Source organism: Panulirus ornatus, chromosome 4, assembly GCF_036320965.1.
Source record: "Panulirus ornatus isolate Po-2019 chromosome 4, ASM3632096v1, whole genome shotgun sequence".
Taxonomy (NCBI): domain Eukaryota; kingdom Metazoa; phylum Arthropoda; class Malacostraca; order Decapoda; family Palinuridae; genus Panulirus; species Panulirus ornatus.
The window spans coordinates 2,546,392-2,567,673 of record NC_092227.1 but is presented as its reverse complement, the minus strand read 5'-3'; the positions used below and the strand labels follow the sequence as shown (position 1 = coordinate 2,567,673).

Sequence of the window (21,282 nt, the reverse complement as noted above, 5' to 3'; positions counted from 1 at the left end):
TTTATTATTATAATCATTATTATTATTATTATTATTATTATTATCATCATTATCACTATTATTAGTATTACCAAAGGACCTATTTCAGAAAGGGACCCCTTTTCCCAAGCTGCGTTTCGCACAATAGGAGGGACAGGATGGACGCCTTTTCGAGCGAGAAATTCTTTGACACGACATTTCTGCTTCGTTGATACAGCTTTGCCAAAAGTGACTTTTCACTCGCGGTGTAACCTCACCCAGGCGGAGTTCGGTAACACCTATATATATATATATATATATATATATATATATATATATATATATATGAAGTAATGATAACCGAAAGTCTTCAAGCCTTGAGCACGACGGTACGACTATTAGCCGAAGGGATTGTTATAGTCTGAGCGTATCATACCGCTAACAGCAGCAGCAGCAGCAGCAGCAGCATCGGCGGGAAAGGTCAGCCCAGGAAGTGAGCGCCCTAGATACAGTGTGACATTTCCAGTCTGATCAGAACTCCAGCCAAGCTCTGGTCACGGTGGCGGCGGATTGATGACCCCGTTTTCTAAGTCGTGGACGCGGCGTATGACTGTAAATAATCAATCCGTCCCCATATGGTGGGGAAGAGGACTCCTTGTCGGGGAGACGAGTGCATGCATATCTATCTACAGACGTGGTACACTTCGAAGGGGAACTCTTCTACAGAGAAAATAAAAGAAGTTCATAAGAATTTCAACGTACCCGACTGATCTACTTTCAACCCTCGTCGGATGAGGCTTACAGAGGCCCCACTACGGTTTCCAAACTTTGGTTTCGACTGACATAATCCTCGAAACCAACTCCTTAGATCCTTAGAAACATGGGGATGTATGGAGCTTCGACCCGTTTGGTGAAGCCCACGAGACACTTGTAATAAGTATCAAAAGCATTAAACGTTGAGTTCTTTTGTGGCGTCTGCCGCTACACTGCATGACTCACTCGTCAAGCACCAAGGCCTTGGCTCTCCGGGTGACTCCAGTCCACTGGAATGCCAACGACTTCCTGGAAATATTGAGTCTGGGAGATCCCAATGTGGGTCAAGTTCTTTTCCTAGGAATCGTAACTGCTTCTTGGAGAGGTTGGATCTGGAAGGTCGTCTCGTCTGCCACGTCTTTTTCTCGGAATCCAAGCGAATTCCTGGAAGGGCTAGAGGATATCACTGTGGTTGGAGGGCCTTCCCGGGAATCCCAGAGAGATGGCTTTGTTTTGCTCATAGTTCTAAGTCCTGGAATATCAAGGAGTTCTTGGAAGGGAGGTGAATCTGACCTTTCCTTGAAGGTTTGAGGGTTAGTTTGGAAGGCGGGGAATTCCCTTGAATCTCAGTGATTTCTTTGGAAAGGCTCAGTGTGGGGAAACCCAGTGAGGATGAGGAAACCCAGTAAGGATGAGGACCTATTCCGCCCTCACATATCCATACTGTGTCCGTCTTCTGTAAGCCGCTGGTAACTCCCACCCTATTGAGAGGGGATATTCTGCCACCTTAACCACAGAAATGAAGTCTTCGAATACGTGCTTCCACAATGTACTGATCTCTAAAAGCAAGTGAGAGAGGGAGAAAAAAGAGAGGGTTGAGTCATGGAAGAAACATATACAACACCTCTCCCACTCCTCACAGACATGCTGTGAATTCAAACAGCCGACCCGGACGCGCTGTGATCACTCATGATTGTGGTCATGATAATCTCGATAGTTCTAGAGCTTCACACTTACATGGTGCCTCAGCAGACCTCTCCATGTAGCTAGCTGTCCTCAGCTGTGTTCTGTCTCGGGTCTTGTGTCTCATTCATGTGTCTTTGCTCGACTGGAAGAGGAGGAACCCCCTTTTGCCAACCTTTCAAACTCGCTCCTTAGTATGTCCTGCCTTCCTCATGTCACCTCCTGTTGCTTTCTGTCTTCCTTATATGGTATATATATATATATATATATATATATATATATATATATATATATATATATATATATATATATATATATATATATATATATACTCATACCTTAAAGGTGTATCCACTTTTGTCTTCTTGTCGTCTGGGTAGACTTATGTCGTCTGTCTACATATAACTAATTCGTTTCTTAAAGTGCACGTATTTTTCTGGACGATAATTTAGATACCCAGTCCTCAGCCTCAGACGTACGCATGCCATATTCTCCTTGTAAATCTTTATCATACGTCATACATTCCTCATATATAGCCATTAACATCTCTTCACAACATTATTTACCCTGGCAACATGACCCATATAACCCTCTCTGACAACCACTACCGCCCTCATAACCCTCCTTCACAACTACTGTAGCTCTCATAACCCTCCTTCACTGTCACTACTACCCTCATAACCCTCCTTAACTACCACTACTGCCCTCATAACCTTAATCTGCAACCACAACCGCACCTCTTAATCCTCTCTTTACAATAACTACTTTCCCTTACAATCTCCCTTCACCACCGCTTCTCTCCCTCGCCATCACAACTCTCTCTCATAACCCTTCCTCAACACCACTACCCTCCCTTATAACCCTTCTTCAACACCACTACCCTCTCTCTCTCAGCCCTCCCTCATAGCCCGTACAGTAGGCCTGGTGGTAGGAGTGGGTGGGTGGGGAGGGGGGGTTGGTGATGGAATAGGCCAGACAGGATACAGAGCCACTGGTGGAGGTGTTCTATTGATCTCTGGTAAATACTGCAGCCGCTCGATACTTGGTGTTGTACAGGCGGCGTTGGAGGGTGTACAGAAGCGGTGGAGGGTGTCCAGGGGCGGTGGAGGGTGTACAGGTGGTGATGGAGAAAGTATAGGGTCGGTAAAAGGGGTAATGGTGATGATGGAGGGTGTAGAGAGGCGGTGGAGGGTGTAAGGGATGATGGAGGCTGTGTACAGTTGGTGCACACGTGGTTTATAGATACTTAACTCTCCTCATCCACTGATGTGTACATGGTGATATCTCTGTCCCTGTCTACGTAAATATATTCATCTCTGTATTTATCTCAGTCAATTCACTTACTCCTCTATCTATCTGAGGATTTGTCTGTCAAGTGCCAGTACATCTCTAACTGGCTATGCCCGTGTGGACTGATATTGCCATATAAATGGTCATATTGAGGTCACTCTGAGATCGCAAATTATAGTGAAAATGCTTCTTAAACATTACAGTGTAAGGTGACTGTAAGTCAGAAACACCAGCTAAGGTGAATGTGATTGATGAACTTCATACATCATGCTGCATTAACTCATCAACATCATAAATCATAGTAAAAATAGCTCATGAGCATCACACATTACGGTAAAAATAACCTATGAGGGTTTTCATAGATTATGTCGACTCTGTGAAGACAGCTTTGCACGACATATTGACGAATGTCTCTTCTATATTGGCTACTGCCGTCTCCTCGTATATCTATACAGCTTCCGTGCCTTCCTCTGTAAGGACTTTACCCTGGAGTACTTCGATGTTGTGGAGTGCTTCGATGTCCTGGAGTACTTCGATGCTCTTGAGTACTTCGATGTCATGGAGTGCTTCGATATTCTGGAGTACTTCGATGTCTTGAGGCACTCGGGGGTCCTGGATTACTTCGATGTTCTGAAGTACCTCAGTGTCTTGGAGTACTTCGATGTTCTGGAGCGCATCAAATTCCTAGAGCACTTGGACGTCCTAGAGCACAGTGATATCGTGCAATAGGAATTTGTTTGTAGGGGGACCTTGCGCTTTGAAATTGTCCTTAATCTACCTTCAGGAGAATAATCAAGGAGACAAACTGTCTCACCGAGCTATGCACATCTTACTTTTAAGCCAAAACTAGTGTATGGTTCTCAAGTTTAGTAGCCACAATTACAGAAGCGTGTGAATTACTAATATCCTACCATCCCTCAAAATGATGAGATCTCTAAGTTTAGTCTCAACCATCTTCTCCGCTTCTAAGGTGGTGTTTGTCCTCATTGCAATGCAAAAACACCTATTGCCTCGCCTCGTGGATCATGAGTCCCAAAGATCCGATTGCCATCTGGCCTAAAATTTCTCTACCCTCCACAACCCTTCTGCTATATTTTGTAAATATTTCACCCCTCTGTCTCCAGCTCCTCTCCGCAAAACTCTCCGATTGTAGAACTTCCTGCCACAAAGCCTTGCTCTCCTCACATCCTCACGTTGGAAATCCTCTGTACAGTAGTTTTCAAGGTACAGTACAGGGATTGGTTAGTCTCGGCAGATCCGATGCGTATTCTCTTTTTCATCAACCTTCTTTTCGTTTTTGTCTACCCACTGCTGCATTTTATGTCACGGTGTCTATGGAAGTTAATGCACTCTTGATATCTGCATAAGTTATCTTTGAACTTGACATTATCTCCAACAAACCCAGCCAGGAATGATTCATGTTCCTTTGACAAGTTCTCTGCATTCATGAAAATAGAAAGTGGTCGAAATACTATGGCCAGCAGAACTCAATTTAACAAGTTTGCTATTTTTGTTATTATTACCGATTCGGACATCCAAGCTTGTTAGGTTTGGTTTGGCTGATACTGTTTTTGAAGTCTTCATAACACTTCTGACCTTAATTTCTATCGCAAATCACTACTATTTTGTGATTTCCCCGTCTAAAACCTCAATTCCCGGGTGGTTGATCGAAACTGTAATTTTACCGATTTTTTATGAATATGAATTTGACGAATTTGTAAAGTTTTTCAGTCACTTGGAATGTTGGTTTGATGACTGTTGTGCAGTCTATTGGTAAGGGTGACGCATGACAAGCCTGCTGTTATTCATGGATATAAAGGAATTTACATCACTTTCCATAAAGAACATTCTGTGAGAATTGATATTTCTTTCTTTGCTTTCACACACCCGTCAAAGGCGACAGTTGAAAAAAAAAAAAAAGACTGTCAGCTGGTCATTCTCGAGTTGAATGAGTATCATGAAGCTGTAGTAACTGAACTTTGGAAGATGGCCTTTGTTGGCCTTTAAGGCCAGGCTCTGTGACTCCTGGATTCTGTCTTTGATCCTGAAGTAACTTCAGTATAATCTGAGGTAGCTACTTTGTTATCTCTAGTTTTGAAATATACGCATTTCTGTAGATTAATACGCTCTGATCCTCAAACCCATAATCATTGTTCAGGCAGCGAAGAGCATCAGTTCTATGTATAGTGTTATTATTATTATTACTATTATTATTATTATTATTATTATTATTATTATTATTATTATTATTATTATTATTATTATTATTATTATTATTATTATTATTATTATTATTATTATTATTATTATTATTATTATTATTATTATTATTATTATTATTATTATTATTATTATTATTATTATTATTATCATTATTATTACTATTATTATTATTATTATTATTATTATTATTATTATTATTATTATTATCATTATTATTACTATTATTATTATTATTATTATTATTATTATTATTATTATTATCATTATTATTATTATTATTATTATTATTATTATTATTATTATTATTATCATTATTATTACTATTATTATTATTATTATTATTATTATTATTATTATTATTATTATTACTATTATTATTATTATTATCATTATTATTATTATTATTATTATCATTATTATTACTATTATTATTATTATTATTATTATTATTATTATTATTATTATTATTATTATTATTATTATCATTATTATTACTATTATTATTATTATTATTATTATTATTATTATTATTATTATTATTATTATTATTATTATCATTATTATTACTATTATTATTATTATCATTATCATTATTATTATTATTATTATTATTATTATTATTATTATTATAATATAACCCGGGTTTGACTCTCTACAATGTGTTCCGTGTCTGTAGGTCTGCAGCATTTTTAGGTGTCATCATTATCTGCTGGACCTTTTTGATTACGGTTATCACCATGATGAATAAAACGTGATTAAGCTTTCATTACAGTTATTAAAGCCCCTTCAATGCTAAACGTGTCACCGTTAACAGAAATCTCGGGAAATAACTATTTTTTTTTTTTTTTTGCTAGTGAAATAGACTCATGGATAAAAGGTGGTGATATCTCAAAGAGACTTTTATAAGGAGTCTTCATTATGTCAAAGAAATGTTTTTCAAATCCAGAGATAAAGTCTCTTTCTTAAGAAGTGATAAAGTGGGTCACTTGGTTCTGGGACCCGAGCGCGAATGGACTCTGATGAAAAATATACGTTAGGTTTAAAGTGACACGACCTTTAAAGGTCCGATACATATTTCAAATATATTTTACTCGAACGTCGTGACTGACTCAAGAAAAATTAAAGCTACAGACAGTATACGTGGCACGATATACATCTACGGGTCTTCCTTAAATGCACTACCATCCATTATTGGTATTTGAGGGTGTAAAGATAATGCAAATACCTGATTTTGATGCACGGCGAAGCATTTTCCGTTCTCTTTCTTGTTTGAGAATGATAACTCGCCTGTATCTGTTCTTCAGTCCATGAGAGTCTCTCTGGAGTGTCGCTGGCGTTGTCGGACCGCTGGTTGTGTCTTACAAACATCTGGTTGTACAGGATATTTCCCTATAAAGGGATACCTAGTGCATGACCAATTATCATTATTATCATTATCATTATTATTAGTTTTATTATTATTGTTGTTGTTGTTGTTGTTGTTGTTGTTGTTGTTGTTGATCATTTAATCGCATAAATATTCATGAAAATTGTGTTGAAAGTACCCTTTGTGTAGGAGAGCATGCCATCTCAGAATCTGGAGCTTATCCTTTCCGTAGGGAGGTAGTGGTGATGACTGACCTACGTATGGTATCGAACTGAAAAAAACGCTTGATTTGCCCATTCCTTGCAGCTGATTCAGCGACTCTTGCTGTGCTCATTCCCTTCATGATGCAAAAAAAGGTTGTGGTCAGGCTGGAGCTGTTGATGTGGTTAGGAAACGCAAATGGTGCCTTCCTCATTAGTATTAGATCGGCAAATAAAGTAGCGGGATGGTGTGGTCTCAATTCCGTGACCATTGATTTATGGTGGGGAGTTTTCTGCACTAATGTTATGAACACGACTGAAAGCAACCTTATAAAGGAACTATCAGACGAGGATGCGATCGCTGCAAGATAGATCACAATACTTAGCAACAGCGATCGACAAAGAACTCCTCCTCATCCTTTGTTTTAACCAGGACAGCCCAATCAAGGTGTTAGTATTCTATAGTGATATTTGGACATCTCGAACGTTTTCAAACTTTTCGCATTTCATTGCGATGCCAGTTGACGAGCTGCATTTGTAACGTCATAGAGAGAATGATAAATGAAAGAAGTATTTTTGTTTTAGAATAAGGGAAATTGTTTAATGGTCGCAAGCTCTGAAACACATTGGATCATTGAATAGATTTTAGTCATTCACCGAAAACACTTTTATGATTTTTTTCAAATTTAGAAAATGCTTATAATATGACATGGCGAAAAGGAATCTTAAGTAATCTTTATGCTGTTGATTTTAGATTAGTACTTTTTTCTCTCATTTTCAGTGTTATTTTTCTTGTGGCAGAACATTTGCTGTCAAAAGTGCAGCATCTAAAGAAATTTTGTCTAAGAGAATGGGGTGCCGCAAAGCAGTGTTTTGTATCCAGTGTTTTACGATATCTTGGCGATTAAGTAGTTAGGCATTTGTCTTTGCAAACCGTAATGCAAAATTTTTGGCTGGGTGGTTTCAAACTATGCCTCGGTCAATTCAATGCTGGGCGTTACAATAGGCATTTAAATTTTCATCAGTTAAAGATGTCGTGTTTTATAAAAAGAGAGAAAAGAAAAGAAACGAAATATAATTTAAAGTTAGACGAAAAACTAATTCCTTTTGAAATAACGCGGACTTTTTTTTAATGAAGCTTTTGTCATAGCTTCAACTAAGAAATCATTTTGAATGTTTGATAGTACACTGTGATTAAAGATTAAGTATTCTTAGATATCTCTCGGGTTCAGTTTGGGGAGACGACTAGAAATCTTTATCAATTATGTACAGGATCCTAATTAGATCTGGACTAGGCTATGGACTTGTGTGTGCTCCGTCGAGCGTTTGCACTCTGGGGAGGTCGGGTATGCCAGAGAAAGTGCCTTGGAGCTGTTCATACACACTAGACTTCAGCTATCGGAAGGTGAGGCAAATGTACTTCTTCTTCAGCTACTTCGTGATGGATCAATGTTCTTTTATGGTCTTCTGATGGCCGGGAGGAGAAACACTTCTGCCCATAGCCTCGTCCAACAGTGAGCAGATCGTCGAAAAGGGCACTTGGCCACCGGCCCTCAGAATACTACGTGCACTTCTCCGGTGAGAATTCTGTTCTGACTGTTAAAGAAGCGGACACGTTAATGATTTAGCTCCATGGGATCAGTCAATTATCAGGAAAAAGAACTGGCTTCCGACATCAAAAATGAATGTGACGGAGTTATGTATGCCATCGATTCACTGGGTGCCATTGACGACCATCGGACATACGTTAACTTCTACAAAGACGGATTAATTGACGGGTGAAAGTGTGTGGTCGGAAGAATGTTCCCTCAAGCCTCCACCAAACCATACGTTTGTTTTCTTCATGGAGTCATTTTTTGATGGTTGAGCCATAGATTTCATAATGATTCAGATTTATACTGAACCAGTAATTTATTTCCGATTCCTTATCAACTCTTAAAGTTTTGATATCTGGTAATTCAGAGACTAATGAGATATAGGGTAACATTATTGAGATATCTTAGTCTAGGTGTTTGGTCATTGTAACATTTCCGTTGATTGACAGACAGACCGGTTGGCTAAGTCGATCTTAGAACTCGAGTAAGTCATTCCGATCCCTCGGGAACTAGGGGGGTCCTTCCTTTCTTTTGGGGAAGACTTCACAATAAATTCTGTTGCAAAGTCAGCAGACTAACGTAACAGTCTCAAAGTTCAAGCCGTCAGTAGTGGACTGGCCGACTTCCTGTAGGAAGAAACAGGACAGAGGAAGCCGTGCTCGCCAGCAACCACATTCAGCCGTATCTCCCATGACAATCACACGATGCGTCCCAGCCCGCCAGACCAACACGCCATACATACTCAGCTTGTGCTTGATAATTACCGACACACTCACAGCTTCTGCTTGATGATTACCAACATACAGCCTTTGTTTGATAATTACCAACAACAAGGGTGATAATCAGAAGGCTAGTTCAACAGAAAATGAGATAAACTTCTTTAAACGCTGAAAAAAGAAAATGTCGCAAACGGCTTATGGCAATAAAACTATTTTTTACCTCAAAGATATGATTAAAGATAGTTATCAGCTCTTTTTATTTACTTAGAGTAGATCTATGTATGTTTTAGGTTTCAAATACGAAGGGGTATCTCCCGCACATTCTAACTTTGTAATATCTACTGGGGCTTTTCAGAGGCCATATATGAAGTGATAGTACATGTGATCTTGGAATGACCCTAGCAGTTGATGGCCTAAAGCCCGAATAACCAGCCAACCAACCTAGCAGTATCATTCTGGATTTAATTCTTTATGAGTTGGTTTATAATGAACAATTCAGACTTGAAATTGATTGGAGCTCCAGCGACAAAAATGCTTAGCGTTTTAAGCTATGAAGGCGTGATCTTTGACCCTCCCCTTAAAGTGCCAGTTAAAATAATACTTGGCTATCTATACCCTAGAGTCGCACCGTCGAGCTAAGATAAAGGTCGTATCGTTATATTTGGAGAGCTCAACACATGGTTCAATGTGTGGTTGGCTACAGTGTTCTCGGATGCAGACCACTTCGTACCTCGTACTTCGTACATCGTTTTCTTTTATCTCCCTTTTATCCATGAACTGTAAGAAGTAGGTTATGGACTATTCATTATGGTTTATCCATAAACGATTAGCGGTAGGTTATTAACCATTCATTAAGACGTGACATTTGACAATTTGCAGAGCGCCCGCTCTTGGGCTTTGTCACTGCATTTTTATCAGATGCTTCCAGAGGCAAAAGTATATAATTATATCAATATTATTTTAAGTTTTTAGATATCCTCTAATTTGTGCTAAACATTGGGTACTAACGCTTATAAATTCAAAAAAATTAATACGAAATCTAATCAGCTTTGATAACAAAAAAGTCTATACTTGGATTCCCTAGGTTAGGTTAGGTTAGATCACCTATACTAGGTTAATCTTATTAGATTAGGTATGGTTAGATTACCTTAAGTTAGGAGGCGTATGGTGAGTGTCTTAGTATGTTACAGCCACAGGTATTGATCAAACGTGTTACTCAATGGTAATTTTGCTTTATACTAAGTCATTTACAAAGTACCGTTGTGGCTGGCTGGTGGCCGGAAAAAAGAATTGTGAATATATGTTTTGACGCGAGGAAGTTTTTTCTTTTTTTTTTTGAGTTGAAGAATCAAGGAGGAGTTTGTTGGAGGGTTCTTGGAAGTGTAGTGAGGAAGCGAAAAAGTGGAAGAGAGAAGGAAAGGAGAGTAATACGTCATGGGGTTCATTCAACCCAAGTGCACAGTTGTCAGCAAGGAAAATAGAGAGCGCTCTATATGTTTCTTGGTTGCCAAGGTAGCTTCTTTCTTTCTCTTTTTTTTTTTTTGGGGGGGGGGGTGTCTTGCGGCCCATTTGGCTGCTAGGATTATCAAGGCCGACAACGTCAAGTTATAACTACCAGTCGAATATTCTTGAACACGTTCTTCAGGTGTTCAAGATGATTGTGAAACTATACACGGTCTCACTGTATATAAAGCCATTGTATTTGTTGTGTGTGTGTGTGTGTGTGTGTGTGTGTGTGTGTGTGTGTGTGTGTGTAAAGATTTCTCAGGTACAAAACTGGCACAGGCTCCTGTTGATGACAACCTGTTCTTGAGTTACCATTAGTATAACAGGTCGGCCTGTGTGTGACTGTGAGAGTAATGGGATCTTTCAGATAGGTTTGTGTATTGTGTAAGATATGTCACGTGTGGATGGCTTTATGGGCTTTAAGCTTATCAAGTGCCTGGGTCATCGAGGCCGTCAGTGTTCAGTTATATGTTCGCCATTTATATGTTTAAACGCTTTTTCCGGGTGTTTATGATAATTCCGAGACTCGCTTTCACAATGTAAATGGTCCTTGTTCATTACGTGTGGTTGACATAGATATGTCTGGTGTTCTCGCAAGATAAGGTGTATTTCACGCTTAGCTATTGTATGTGAATGTGATTGAAAATTGCTGATTGTTGTTATTAACTTGATCCTTCGGTATCAGAAGTGAGGTTTATTATTTCTTTTAAATACTAGAATAAAAAGACAACTTTTGCGAATGTCTTAACTTATCCAGTAACCTTTAATGCTATTCTTAGTGAAGCTTGTATCGTGGGTTCTATTTCAGGACGGACTCAAATATCATCTGGCTCAGGATCAAGAATTAAGGTTGGGTACAAAACTCATACCTTCAAGCACACATAAGTCTCACGGGTCCTGTTCAAACTCACGTTCTTTGCTCCTGTAAGAGAAGTAGAGGGAACTTAGCATGTGTTATCCATGCAAAACGAAAAATCATAGATATTCTATAGCCTTTAATCTAAGTTGTACGACAGATACGGATTCTGGCTTAAAGGCTGTTAAAACCTGTTAAAACTATGAAAATTTGCGCTTATACACACACACACACACACACACACACACACACACACATACATACATACATGAATACATGTTTACAGGATGGGGTCCCACAAATGTAAAACCCCTGCCATTGGGCAAAAAGGCGGAATACATGTAGAGTTACCTCGCATCCAGGTGATGACAAAGCTGTATATATTAAGGTTACGGGACGCGTATCTTGCACTGAGGGAAAGCCACTGCTAAGGGAAAAAAAAGGTCTGTGCCAAGCTAAGGCCAAACATTTCTTTAGCATTAGCGAGGTAGAGCTGTATCTAGATGAAAGTGACCACAGACTTGGCCCGCTTTGACATTTGGTTATAGAGTTACCTCATCTGTTGTTGGATCTGCTAAATCTGAGCTCGACACAGGATCATCTTTCGACGGCTCTGTCTCTGTAAACGTGTGCGTATGTGAAGATTCGCCAAGACTAAGCTTGACACGAGCTTCTGTGGCCAGCCTATTCTCGGGTGTGCCATTACTTGCCCAGATCGGTTGTTCTCGTAGTGCCATTACGTGCACAGGTCGGCCCGTGTGTAACTGCAGTGTAGTGGGCTCTTAGATGTATGTGCGTTATGCAAAATGTAATGGATTACTTCATTCCAAATGAATTTAGTTCTTGCTTTATCAATTATGTTGAGGAAACGTTTAGTGAGATATCTTGCAGATAAAATGGCGATGAGCCATTTCACTTTAAGATGGTGCCATTGAGCTATTTCTTCTAACTTCTGAGCTATTTCACCTTGAATTGATGTTAGAGCTATCACTTGTTGAATGCAACGAGAAAGATTTATCAGGTCATAATGCCTAACCCTGAAAACATCTGAGATGAAAGGTATCCGTAATTTTTGCATAAGCCCATATTGCGTATCCCGCCGAGGCATTTATTTTTACCTGGATTCTAATGTTTATATGATATGATTATTTCTTTTAATGTTGCCATTATAATTGTATGCTATATATCTCATACTTAGGGAAAGATGTGCCTTCTGTCACTTTTCATTTAAATTTACATAAAATATTTTCGGTGTCTCCTGCAGGCCGCGGAAGCCGCCCTCGACAGTGTTGCCACGTGTGCTACGGGACGAAGACCCTTGTTTGGTGAGCACCGTCACCGAGTCCATCTTGCCTCTCCTCCCAGACAAGACGCCTGTATCCTCGGGGTCCTCAACGCCCCTCGGCATCCGCCAGGGGCCACAGGTCAGCACAGTATACGTACTCAGTCCATGAGCTGTAGATATCACATTAGGATGAAGATTTTCGTTTTAGACGAAGAGTATTGTTGAAGGCACAAAGGGGAGGACGCTTGAATAGGGGAAAAATGGTCGATTAAGGTGAGGTTATAGAGACTGAGAGAGGTATGGAGACAGTTTGAGGTCTCAGAGATCACTGTAAGGATGCACAGGTTAAAGGGGAAGGGTTAGAGCGAGGATATGAAGGTTAGGATTCATGGTAGATCAGTAAGTGTTTAACAAAGGTGAGAGGGGATCATGCGCTCCCAGGGACAAACGCGGAGAAAAGGGGAGATTTTTCCCTGGGTCAAGGAGTAGCTCCCAACCTTTCGATCCAGAGATTGATGTCAGCTTTTCCTGGGGTTGTGGAAAATGGTGTCGCAAGAATTGCTTGCGAGAAGGCACCCTTTAGCACATGCACGTAGAAAGCTTCTAAAAGGGTCGGAAAGGAACATATATACAAACTACATCAGAAGGAAGCTCGTGCTGCTGGCTCTGAAATAGGCAGCCGCAGACAAGTCAAGGATTACTTATTGGGCAGCAAGTTTATGGTTCTTACAGATAATACACCATGGATGCACCCGCAGCAAAGAGTGCTTAGGTCAGATCATTGGTGACTGACTTAGCAAAGTTTAATTTGACTGGGAGCACCGAACAGTTAAGTTGCATGGGTGATGCTGATGCATTGTCAAGAAAAGCAAATTAAACTGAGAGAGATAGAGGCTGTTGCTGAAGATACCATTGTTTTATTGTGGGAGGTAAGAAATGATAATGTAGGAGACCAACTCCTATGAGGATGACCCTCATGGAACTCCTTTGAATCCATCTAGTCTAAGGAAAAATTAAGGTACCTGCAGCATCAGGATTTATGTATCCCATGGTGGATAAGGAATATAAAACGTGAATTCGCGAAGATCGAGCGTCAGATGTCCAAGATGAAGGTGTGTTCAGAGTTCTGTGGAAACAAGAGTATACTGCAACTGAAGGAACCAGTTTTGTTCAGACGGTAGGACAGTCACGGGAGGCAAGAGATCAAAGAGCTAGTACCCTCAGTTCTCTGTGATCAAGCAATGAGGACTATGCATGAGGGCATGTGCCATCGAGGGATAGATCAAGAATCGTATTTGTTAAATCACTGGTGTTACAGGCCGGGCAAGGTCGGGGATATTGCTGAGCATTGTCGAAAGTGCTGAGTATGCTGTGTGTTCAATACTGTGTCATCATCAGTGCGGATCCTGAAGGTGTCGTTGGCTTCGGAACAGCCTTTCCAGAAGTTCACTCGGGATTCTTTTATGCTAGAGACCTTAGATTATGGACGGGAAAACGTCCTGACAGTTTTGCGACACGATCTACCGCTACGCAGGAGCAAAACTCCCATTGATGTTCGATAAGCGTGATTCTCCACAAAGGATTCCCTCTGACCAGAACTGACTTTATTGTAGGGAGTTGTGATATCTCAAACCATACATCAACTAGCAGGTAAGCGTTTCCGTTTGAACATGCACCGATTGCCCAGAACACGGAAAACGAATCAGAAGAAACAGTGTGTCATGAATTTTAGGCATTAACAGAAATTCACAAAAAGACCCAACCCGGTAACAGGACCCTCTCCACTTCCCAGTTTTTTTTGGCATGGAATAACCAGTGCCCGTGAACCAGTTGCTGTCTGAGCTACAGTTTTCGGTTAGTTTTGGCGCATGAGACGATTGAGTGGTTCATCATTAGGGAAATGTGCAGAATCTGTGGCTACTTGCAAGGGATGCCCTCTAGAAAACATGTCGAGAAAGAATATGACCGAGAGGCCAGGATGCCGCTTATGTAAGTGGGTTGGAGAATGTTGCTCTGGAATTTCCAGGTTAAGGGCAGGTGTACGTTTCTCTGAAGTGGCTGGACATGAACAGTTTGGTGACCGATTGACTGGAAGAGTGAAGTGTATGTAGGGTTGTCCTAGAAAGGAGTGAGAGCAAGACTGTGATACTCAGGATGCATTTAAGGACAGTATTTGGTGAAGAGTATGAGGAAATTGAAGCTAATCTTAATGAGGATGAAGATTGTGGCAAGTAAAAAAAAAAAAAAGATTCGTTTATGGTGTGCTTGATGTGATTCAGAGCAGAATGAACTTCGGGGGAAGGGGAGAGTTTCAGGACTTGATATGCTCTGTTCCTGGTGTGGCAGGCATGCTTAAACGATCATACTGCAACTAGAGGGAGAAAGGTCCAGTGGAAGAAGGGATATAAGACTTCTGGCTTGGATAACCTCCGCTATATGGTCAGCACAGCCAGGGGCATTCTGGTTGGTGAAATGATACTCCTCCCAGGGAAAGTTAGAAATGAAGTCATGCTGGAATGAAAGCTGAACTCTCCCAAAGTGCCAGAGTTGGGTGTTTAGTAAGACGTAATTAGTAGTAGTAAATGTAAGATTACGGTTGGAGGACCCAAATAGGGTAGAAATGGTTTATGAATGATAGAAAGTTTCATTGGTCTTTTAAAAGAGAGGTTCAATGTATTCGAAAGGTGGTCAGGGACTCATGTTTAGATTTTTGTTAAGATCTTAAAGGAATGCAAAAAGAAAGGGGTATGGTATGGTTTGTTGGTCACCATGTAAGCTTGTTGTACTCACTTTATTATATTGCGTATATTGCACATGTTCATCACCAGCTTTCTTTCCCTTATATTAATAACTTTCATCACATAACTAGTTACATGGCTCACTATTATCTTTTTTTCTTCCACTGTTTTCTCTAAACATCAGCAATGATATACATTTCTTGTGTAGAATACATCTTAGTATTTCTTCAACAAAATTACTGGACTATGACAAATTGAATTCTAATGTATTGTCCTTATCATCTAGTAACACCTAGTATTTTAATGAAGTTGAGTATACTGTTGTATTGTCCTTATCAGCTGGATCAACTGGTAACATCTATTGTTTGAATGATGTTTATTATGATTCTTCTCATTACATAGACTTGTTACAACTCTTTGACAACTTTCCCAGCAGTAATTATGATTACCATTCTCACTGTCAAATTCATGGCATATATTGAAGACTTGGTGGTCATAATTTTCTACCCCTTTAAGTCAAGCAGAACAGATCCATGCTGACGCTGCTATATTACTGATCTTATTAAGCATCACATCATGAATTACTTAAGTCTCTCAAGGTTATACAATCCCTTCACCTCAGTGTCTCTTAATGTTAAGTATAGTTTAGGATATCTTTAGGGCCTGCTTGTCAAATTCCTTGCACACTGTTATGTTGTACCAACTAAAGATTTTCCAGGACTGCTAACTAAATCGTATAAGAAAGTAAAACAGTGTTAGAATTTTTTTTCATAGTTCACTGATTCTTTAATATGTAAGTACTTTGTCAAATTTTTGTTTTTGGTATTAACTTAGATGGCGCAGACAATTAAATGCTGTGATCAAGGTCATCTCATTCATGCTTTATATATACATATAGTGTGTACCTCAGCAATAACCAGGTACCATGTTTATCAATCAGTCTCTAGGAAAAGATGAACAGTTGGTTTGAGTGCAGAGTTACTGCAGTGATCATGATTCGAATCTATGCAAGATTAACACTGGATAGCCTATGAATGCTTCATGGTCAGGAATGCTAACTGCTACACCAAAAATATAACTTCATTTTCTTTCATACTTGTACCTTATGTATTTATTTGTGTGCTGTTTGTTCCCTTCCACATACTGTTTTTCTTCAGTCACTTACTAGCATTTGAAGTATAGGGATCTGGTGATTCTTCCTATGTCGTGGTTTTCTTAGAACAAATTTTTTTTGTATTCTCTTTCATTCTGTTGACTGTTTTCTTAATTCACACCTCATTGTTATTCACATTTCTTGATGTAATCTGTCATGTAGCTCTGAATGACTTGCATCTTATAACTTGAATTTTTTCTTTTACAGGTGCTTGAGATGGTGAACTTACGTGATGGTGATCGCACCATCTCCCTGCCTTCGCTCAATGTTGAGCACAACTATAACCAGATTCTCTCTGAGCTTGTCCTGAAACTGTAGTCCTAACCTGACATTTGAACTTATCCTCCACCACTGAATACTGAGTTGGATAGCTAAGTGATATTTCAGCTTATGGGAATGTTCAGCAAACCAGGCATTCGGCATCAGACAGAACTGAATGATGTACCTGACTATTATTAATTTGCCTATTGTGTTTTGCATTGTACCACTTAGTATCTTGAAAAAGAGCCAAGCTTCAGCACTTATAAATAGATTGTTTTCTTAATAACCCACATATTTTCTGGATAATAAGTATATGTCTTGTATTGGTGATGATATGGCTTTGAAGTTGAGATTATAATTTCACCATTTACCATAATCTCTTTCTGTGATATATTGACGCATGATTATAATGTAGTATGTCGAGTAATAGTAGTTGATCTGTTTGTCTGTTTGGTTTCCATCTGTGAGTCATCACTTGCCTTAAAAATTTTGTTTAAACAATCTATGATTCAGTCTGATGCAAGAATGCCTGGGTGACTTATGAGCTTCATACAAAATACGTCTAAGGTTTGCCTGTACCTTCATACTGGGAATATATGATATATGAAGGAAACTATTTACCACTGACCGTGACGGTCGCAAGGTATCACTTTGTGATAACCCAAAGAGTTGACATGTTTAACTTGACAAATATGACCTACATTCCATCCATGATGTTGACTGCAAGATTTTTAAGTCTATAAACTGTGTACCTATGGTTCCTCATTTGTCCAGTAATCTTTTTCATGTGGAAACATTTCTTAAATCTTTCAAAAGATTAGCAGAACTTTGGAGACTTTTGTCAGTTTAGTAGTAGTATAATTTTTTGGTTAGATTTGGCTATTTGTGAGGCAGATAACCTTGGCAAAGGTTGAGGAACCATAGTTTCCAGATGTAGTGACTGCGTGGTGGCAGTTAGTAATGTAGTAAGTAAAATTCATAGCGCCTCTCTAAGGATTTTGTGATGTCATTAGGCATTCAAAACAAAATAAATTGTGTGCCATATTTTTGTAAAGAACTCTGATGATTATTTTAATTTTATACTTGCCTTTTTGGATTGAACTATCCTCACAGAGGCAGAAAGGTGTACGACTGGACTGAGTACATTTACGGCTAGATTAACTATCTTGGATGCAGGATAAGCTGGTGATCAGTATGGCATTAGACAGAGATGCACCAGTCTTGAAGAGTTCCTAGCTGTTTAGACATAGTTTGTTTTTAAAGCTTTAATTTTTTTGTAGGTTTAGAACAGAGTAGGAAATTTCAACACATGAACTCCTGTCCATGTTCTAATGACTGACTGTTGGGGTCTTGAACTGCATTAAGGTCAGATTCCTTAATCAAGAAGAGAACTTTGCTCAGTTTGTAGATTGCTCATGTCCATGATGTATCAATGTATTTCATAAATAATTATTTCCTGATTCATAAAAAAACACCTCTATGGACATTATTAACTTAAAATTAGTTGATGTACTTGGTTGGACATGTGGATATGTGTGAAATTCTCTACTCTGATGTTGTGCAATAAGAAGTGACTTCACAATAATAAGCACTGCCAGAATCATTGGAAAAGAAATCACATACAAGGAAGAGACTTTCAAAGGTTGGAGAAGTTTGTAATAAATATTTTTATGTTGCAGAAGGAAGCTTGATCAAAAATTAAACCTACCTTCCTAAACATTGTGATAAGTGACACCAATTCTTGATTAAGGCTTTTGGTGTCTCAAAGTATGACAATGCTTCTGGCTGGCAATAACATATGGACTGTGATATTAGTCCCGCACTCTCTGTGATAGCACTCACCCAGTTGCATATGTTTTAGCCCCTGTAGGTACTTGCTTGTCCTTATCGAGACAAACTGGTTTTCAGGACTTTGCTTTTAGTCTTAATGCATCGTTTAATGGTAAATGGTTGTTTGATAAAAAGATAAGCATACATTGTTAGCATTAGAACAATTCCAGTTAAAGGTGTTAAAAACAAGCAAATCGTTATTGCAAAATTAGAATTTGAATTTTCAAAGTACACAAGATTACCTGGTGAGAGAGAGAGAGAGAGAGAGAGAGAGAGAGAGAGAGAGAGAGAGAGAGAGAGAGAGAGAGAGAGAGAGATTTTATTGAATGAGAGTATGAAAGGATAATATCACAATTGTACCATATGATGGAACAAGAGCTGCTGTATGTTTATGATTTACCTTACAAAAGTGTAGTGCCCTACAACTTGAAACTGCGCTTTTCAGCAACACAGAAGCACTTACATTTGGTACCAGTAATGTGCTACTGTGTAGATGATTTGCACTGTTTTCAGTAGCATCACATCATACTGCCTAGAACAAAGGAAGAACAATAATAGGGAGTTAAGGTTTTGGATCTCACAACACAATAGTATTTTGACAAAAAGCAAAGTCCTTCTCTCCAGTTAACTGCTTAAAACTTAGAGAAAGTTTCCTTTATTGTAGGCTTGCAATGTACCAACAATGGGACCATTTTTTTATTGAAATGATGTTTCAGAAGGTGTGGCATACAGGAATGTGTTTTCTGTGGGAAATATTCTCTGTTAAAATGATAATGGTAATCAATTACCTATTTAGTTCACAGAAAAAACAACAAAGCAGCCTTTGATATTCACATTCAAGTATAGCCAGACCTTCTCACTCTGGTACAAACACAGAAAGTTGTGCCTTGTGACTTAGGAAAATTTGGGGAAGTTTAAAGGTCATTACAGCTCATGTTGTTGCCTTCTGTAATCTTGTATGCTGTTGTAACCTTGATAACCTAAATTTTGATCTCAAAAGACTCAGGTATTGATTTGATGACCTTTGTTGTTATTGCTACCAAAGAAGACTGACTAAACGATTTAGGTTATTGTGCCTACATGTCACCTTGAACTGTGATGACCTTGTTTGTCTTTGTGACCTTTGACTTCCCCTTCACCACCTAGCAAGACAATACGACCGTCCCTTTGTTAATAAAGTCACAAATTAACCTCACAATGTTATGTTGACAAAAAATTTAAGAGAAAAAATTTTTTATGAAAATCTTTGTATTTTCCAAAGAAAATACAAATGATTATATATTTTTTATAAGTGTTACAAGCCCAAGAAATATATGCCTAAATGAATTTACTGGACCAACAACAAAATATGTGTAACACATACATGCATACACGGGGCCCCACATGTGTAAAACTCCCTCCCAATACGGTACAGATACGTAATTACACACATATACAAACACAAACCAATTGTAAGTTGAGGAATATGAGGTATAGTGAATGGAGGCTTAATTATAACTCATATCTTGCAGGAGATAAATTGTAGTCTCATATATAAAGTGATTTTGGTGTTAATCATGGTAAATTATCAATTGGTTAATATCAAAATTGCCTTCAAGTACATGGACAAGGACCTATTTATAGCATCTCATCAATTAGACCCAAATTATAGGATGTACCAATGGTATGGTCATTCCACTTGAAGAAACAAAGATTTATAATAAATGGTTCATTGAAGAGCAAGACTACATCTGAAGAAAGAGAGCTGAGTTATAGGGATAGGATGGTGCCTTGGATTAATGTTAGAGAAAAGGAAGAGGGGAGACATGATCGTAAAAAATATTCCAAGTCGATTCATCAGAGTAGATTTTAAACAACCTTGTAAAGAAAATACAAATGTAATTACCACAGGAAGTAACAAGAAATGACTTATATCATGACTGGTGAGAGAGAGGGACAAACTGAAGAATCAGTGATTATATTAGAATTTAAAAAAGTTCTTTGTTAGCAAAGAAAGTTAAGGGAGATAAAGCTGTGAGAGTAGGACTTCTTCCCATAATGCACAAATAGAGAGTAAGTGTGTATATTTAGGCATTACTGGACCCTGCCTGCAAGAGGTTATACCAAATTTGAAAAATTACCTTTTGCAAGGTTGTATCATCATTTGAAAGAAAAAGGAGTACAACCTCATCAGGGAACTGCTCATACTGAAGGAGTCCATCCATTCCCTGCTACTTCTACTGTAGCTGAAGGAAGCATTGAGGAATTAGTAGATGAACTTTGCCTGCATGTTGGTATGCAGCAAGTGAAAGGTCACCTTTTGCGAGGTTGCATTGTCAGTGGGAGAAAAATAGTACAATCTCATTGAGAAATTTCTTACTCCAAAGGAGTCTATCATTACCCTACTGCTGATTGTAGCACAGCTCTGAAGTAGTAGGAGCACCAAGGAAGGGGTCCCGGGTTAGTTAATCAAATAAATTATATAAATATATTATTATTATTATTATGCTTAATTGCTGTTCCCCGCGTCAGTGAGGTAGCACCAGGAAACGCGAAGAATGGCTCATCCACTCTTATACACATATGTATACAAACACAGACATACAT

General features: G+C 38.8%; 1 protein-coding gene across 1 annotated transcript in view; it reads left to right on the top strand.

Annotated features, from left to right (window-relative positions):
• Nucleotides 1-19,887, top strand: part of LOC139765086 (uncharacterized) — an 89,385-nt gene extending 69,498 nt beyond the window's left edge. Inside the window, exons 4-5 of the mRNA XM_071692250.1 lie at nucleotides 12,694-12,853; nucleotides 16,813-19,887. Coding sequence (XP_071548351.1) covers nucleotides 12,694-12,853; nucleotides 16,813-16,923 — 271 coding nt within the window. The 3' untranslated portion in view covers nucleotides 16,924-19,887. The remainder of the gene's footprint in view (nucleotides 1-12,693; nucleotides 12,854-16,812) is intronic.
• The last annotated feature ends 1,395 nt before the right edge of the window (nucleotides 19,888-21,282 follow it).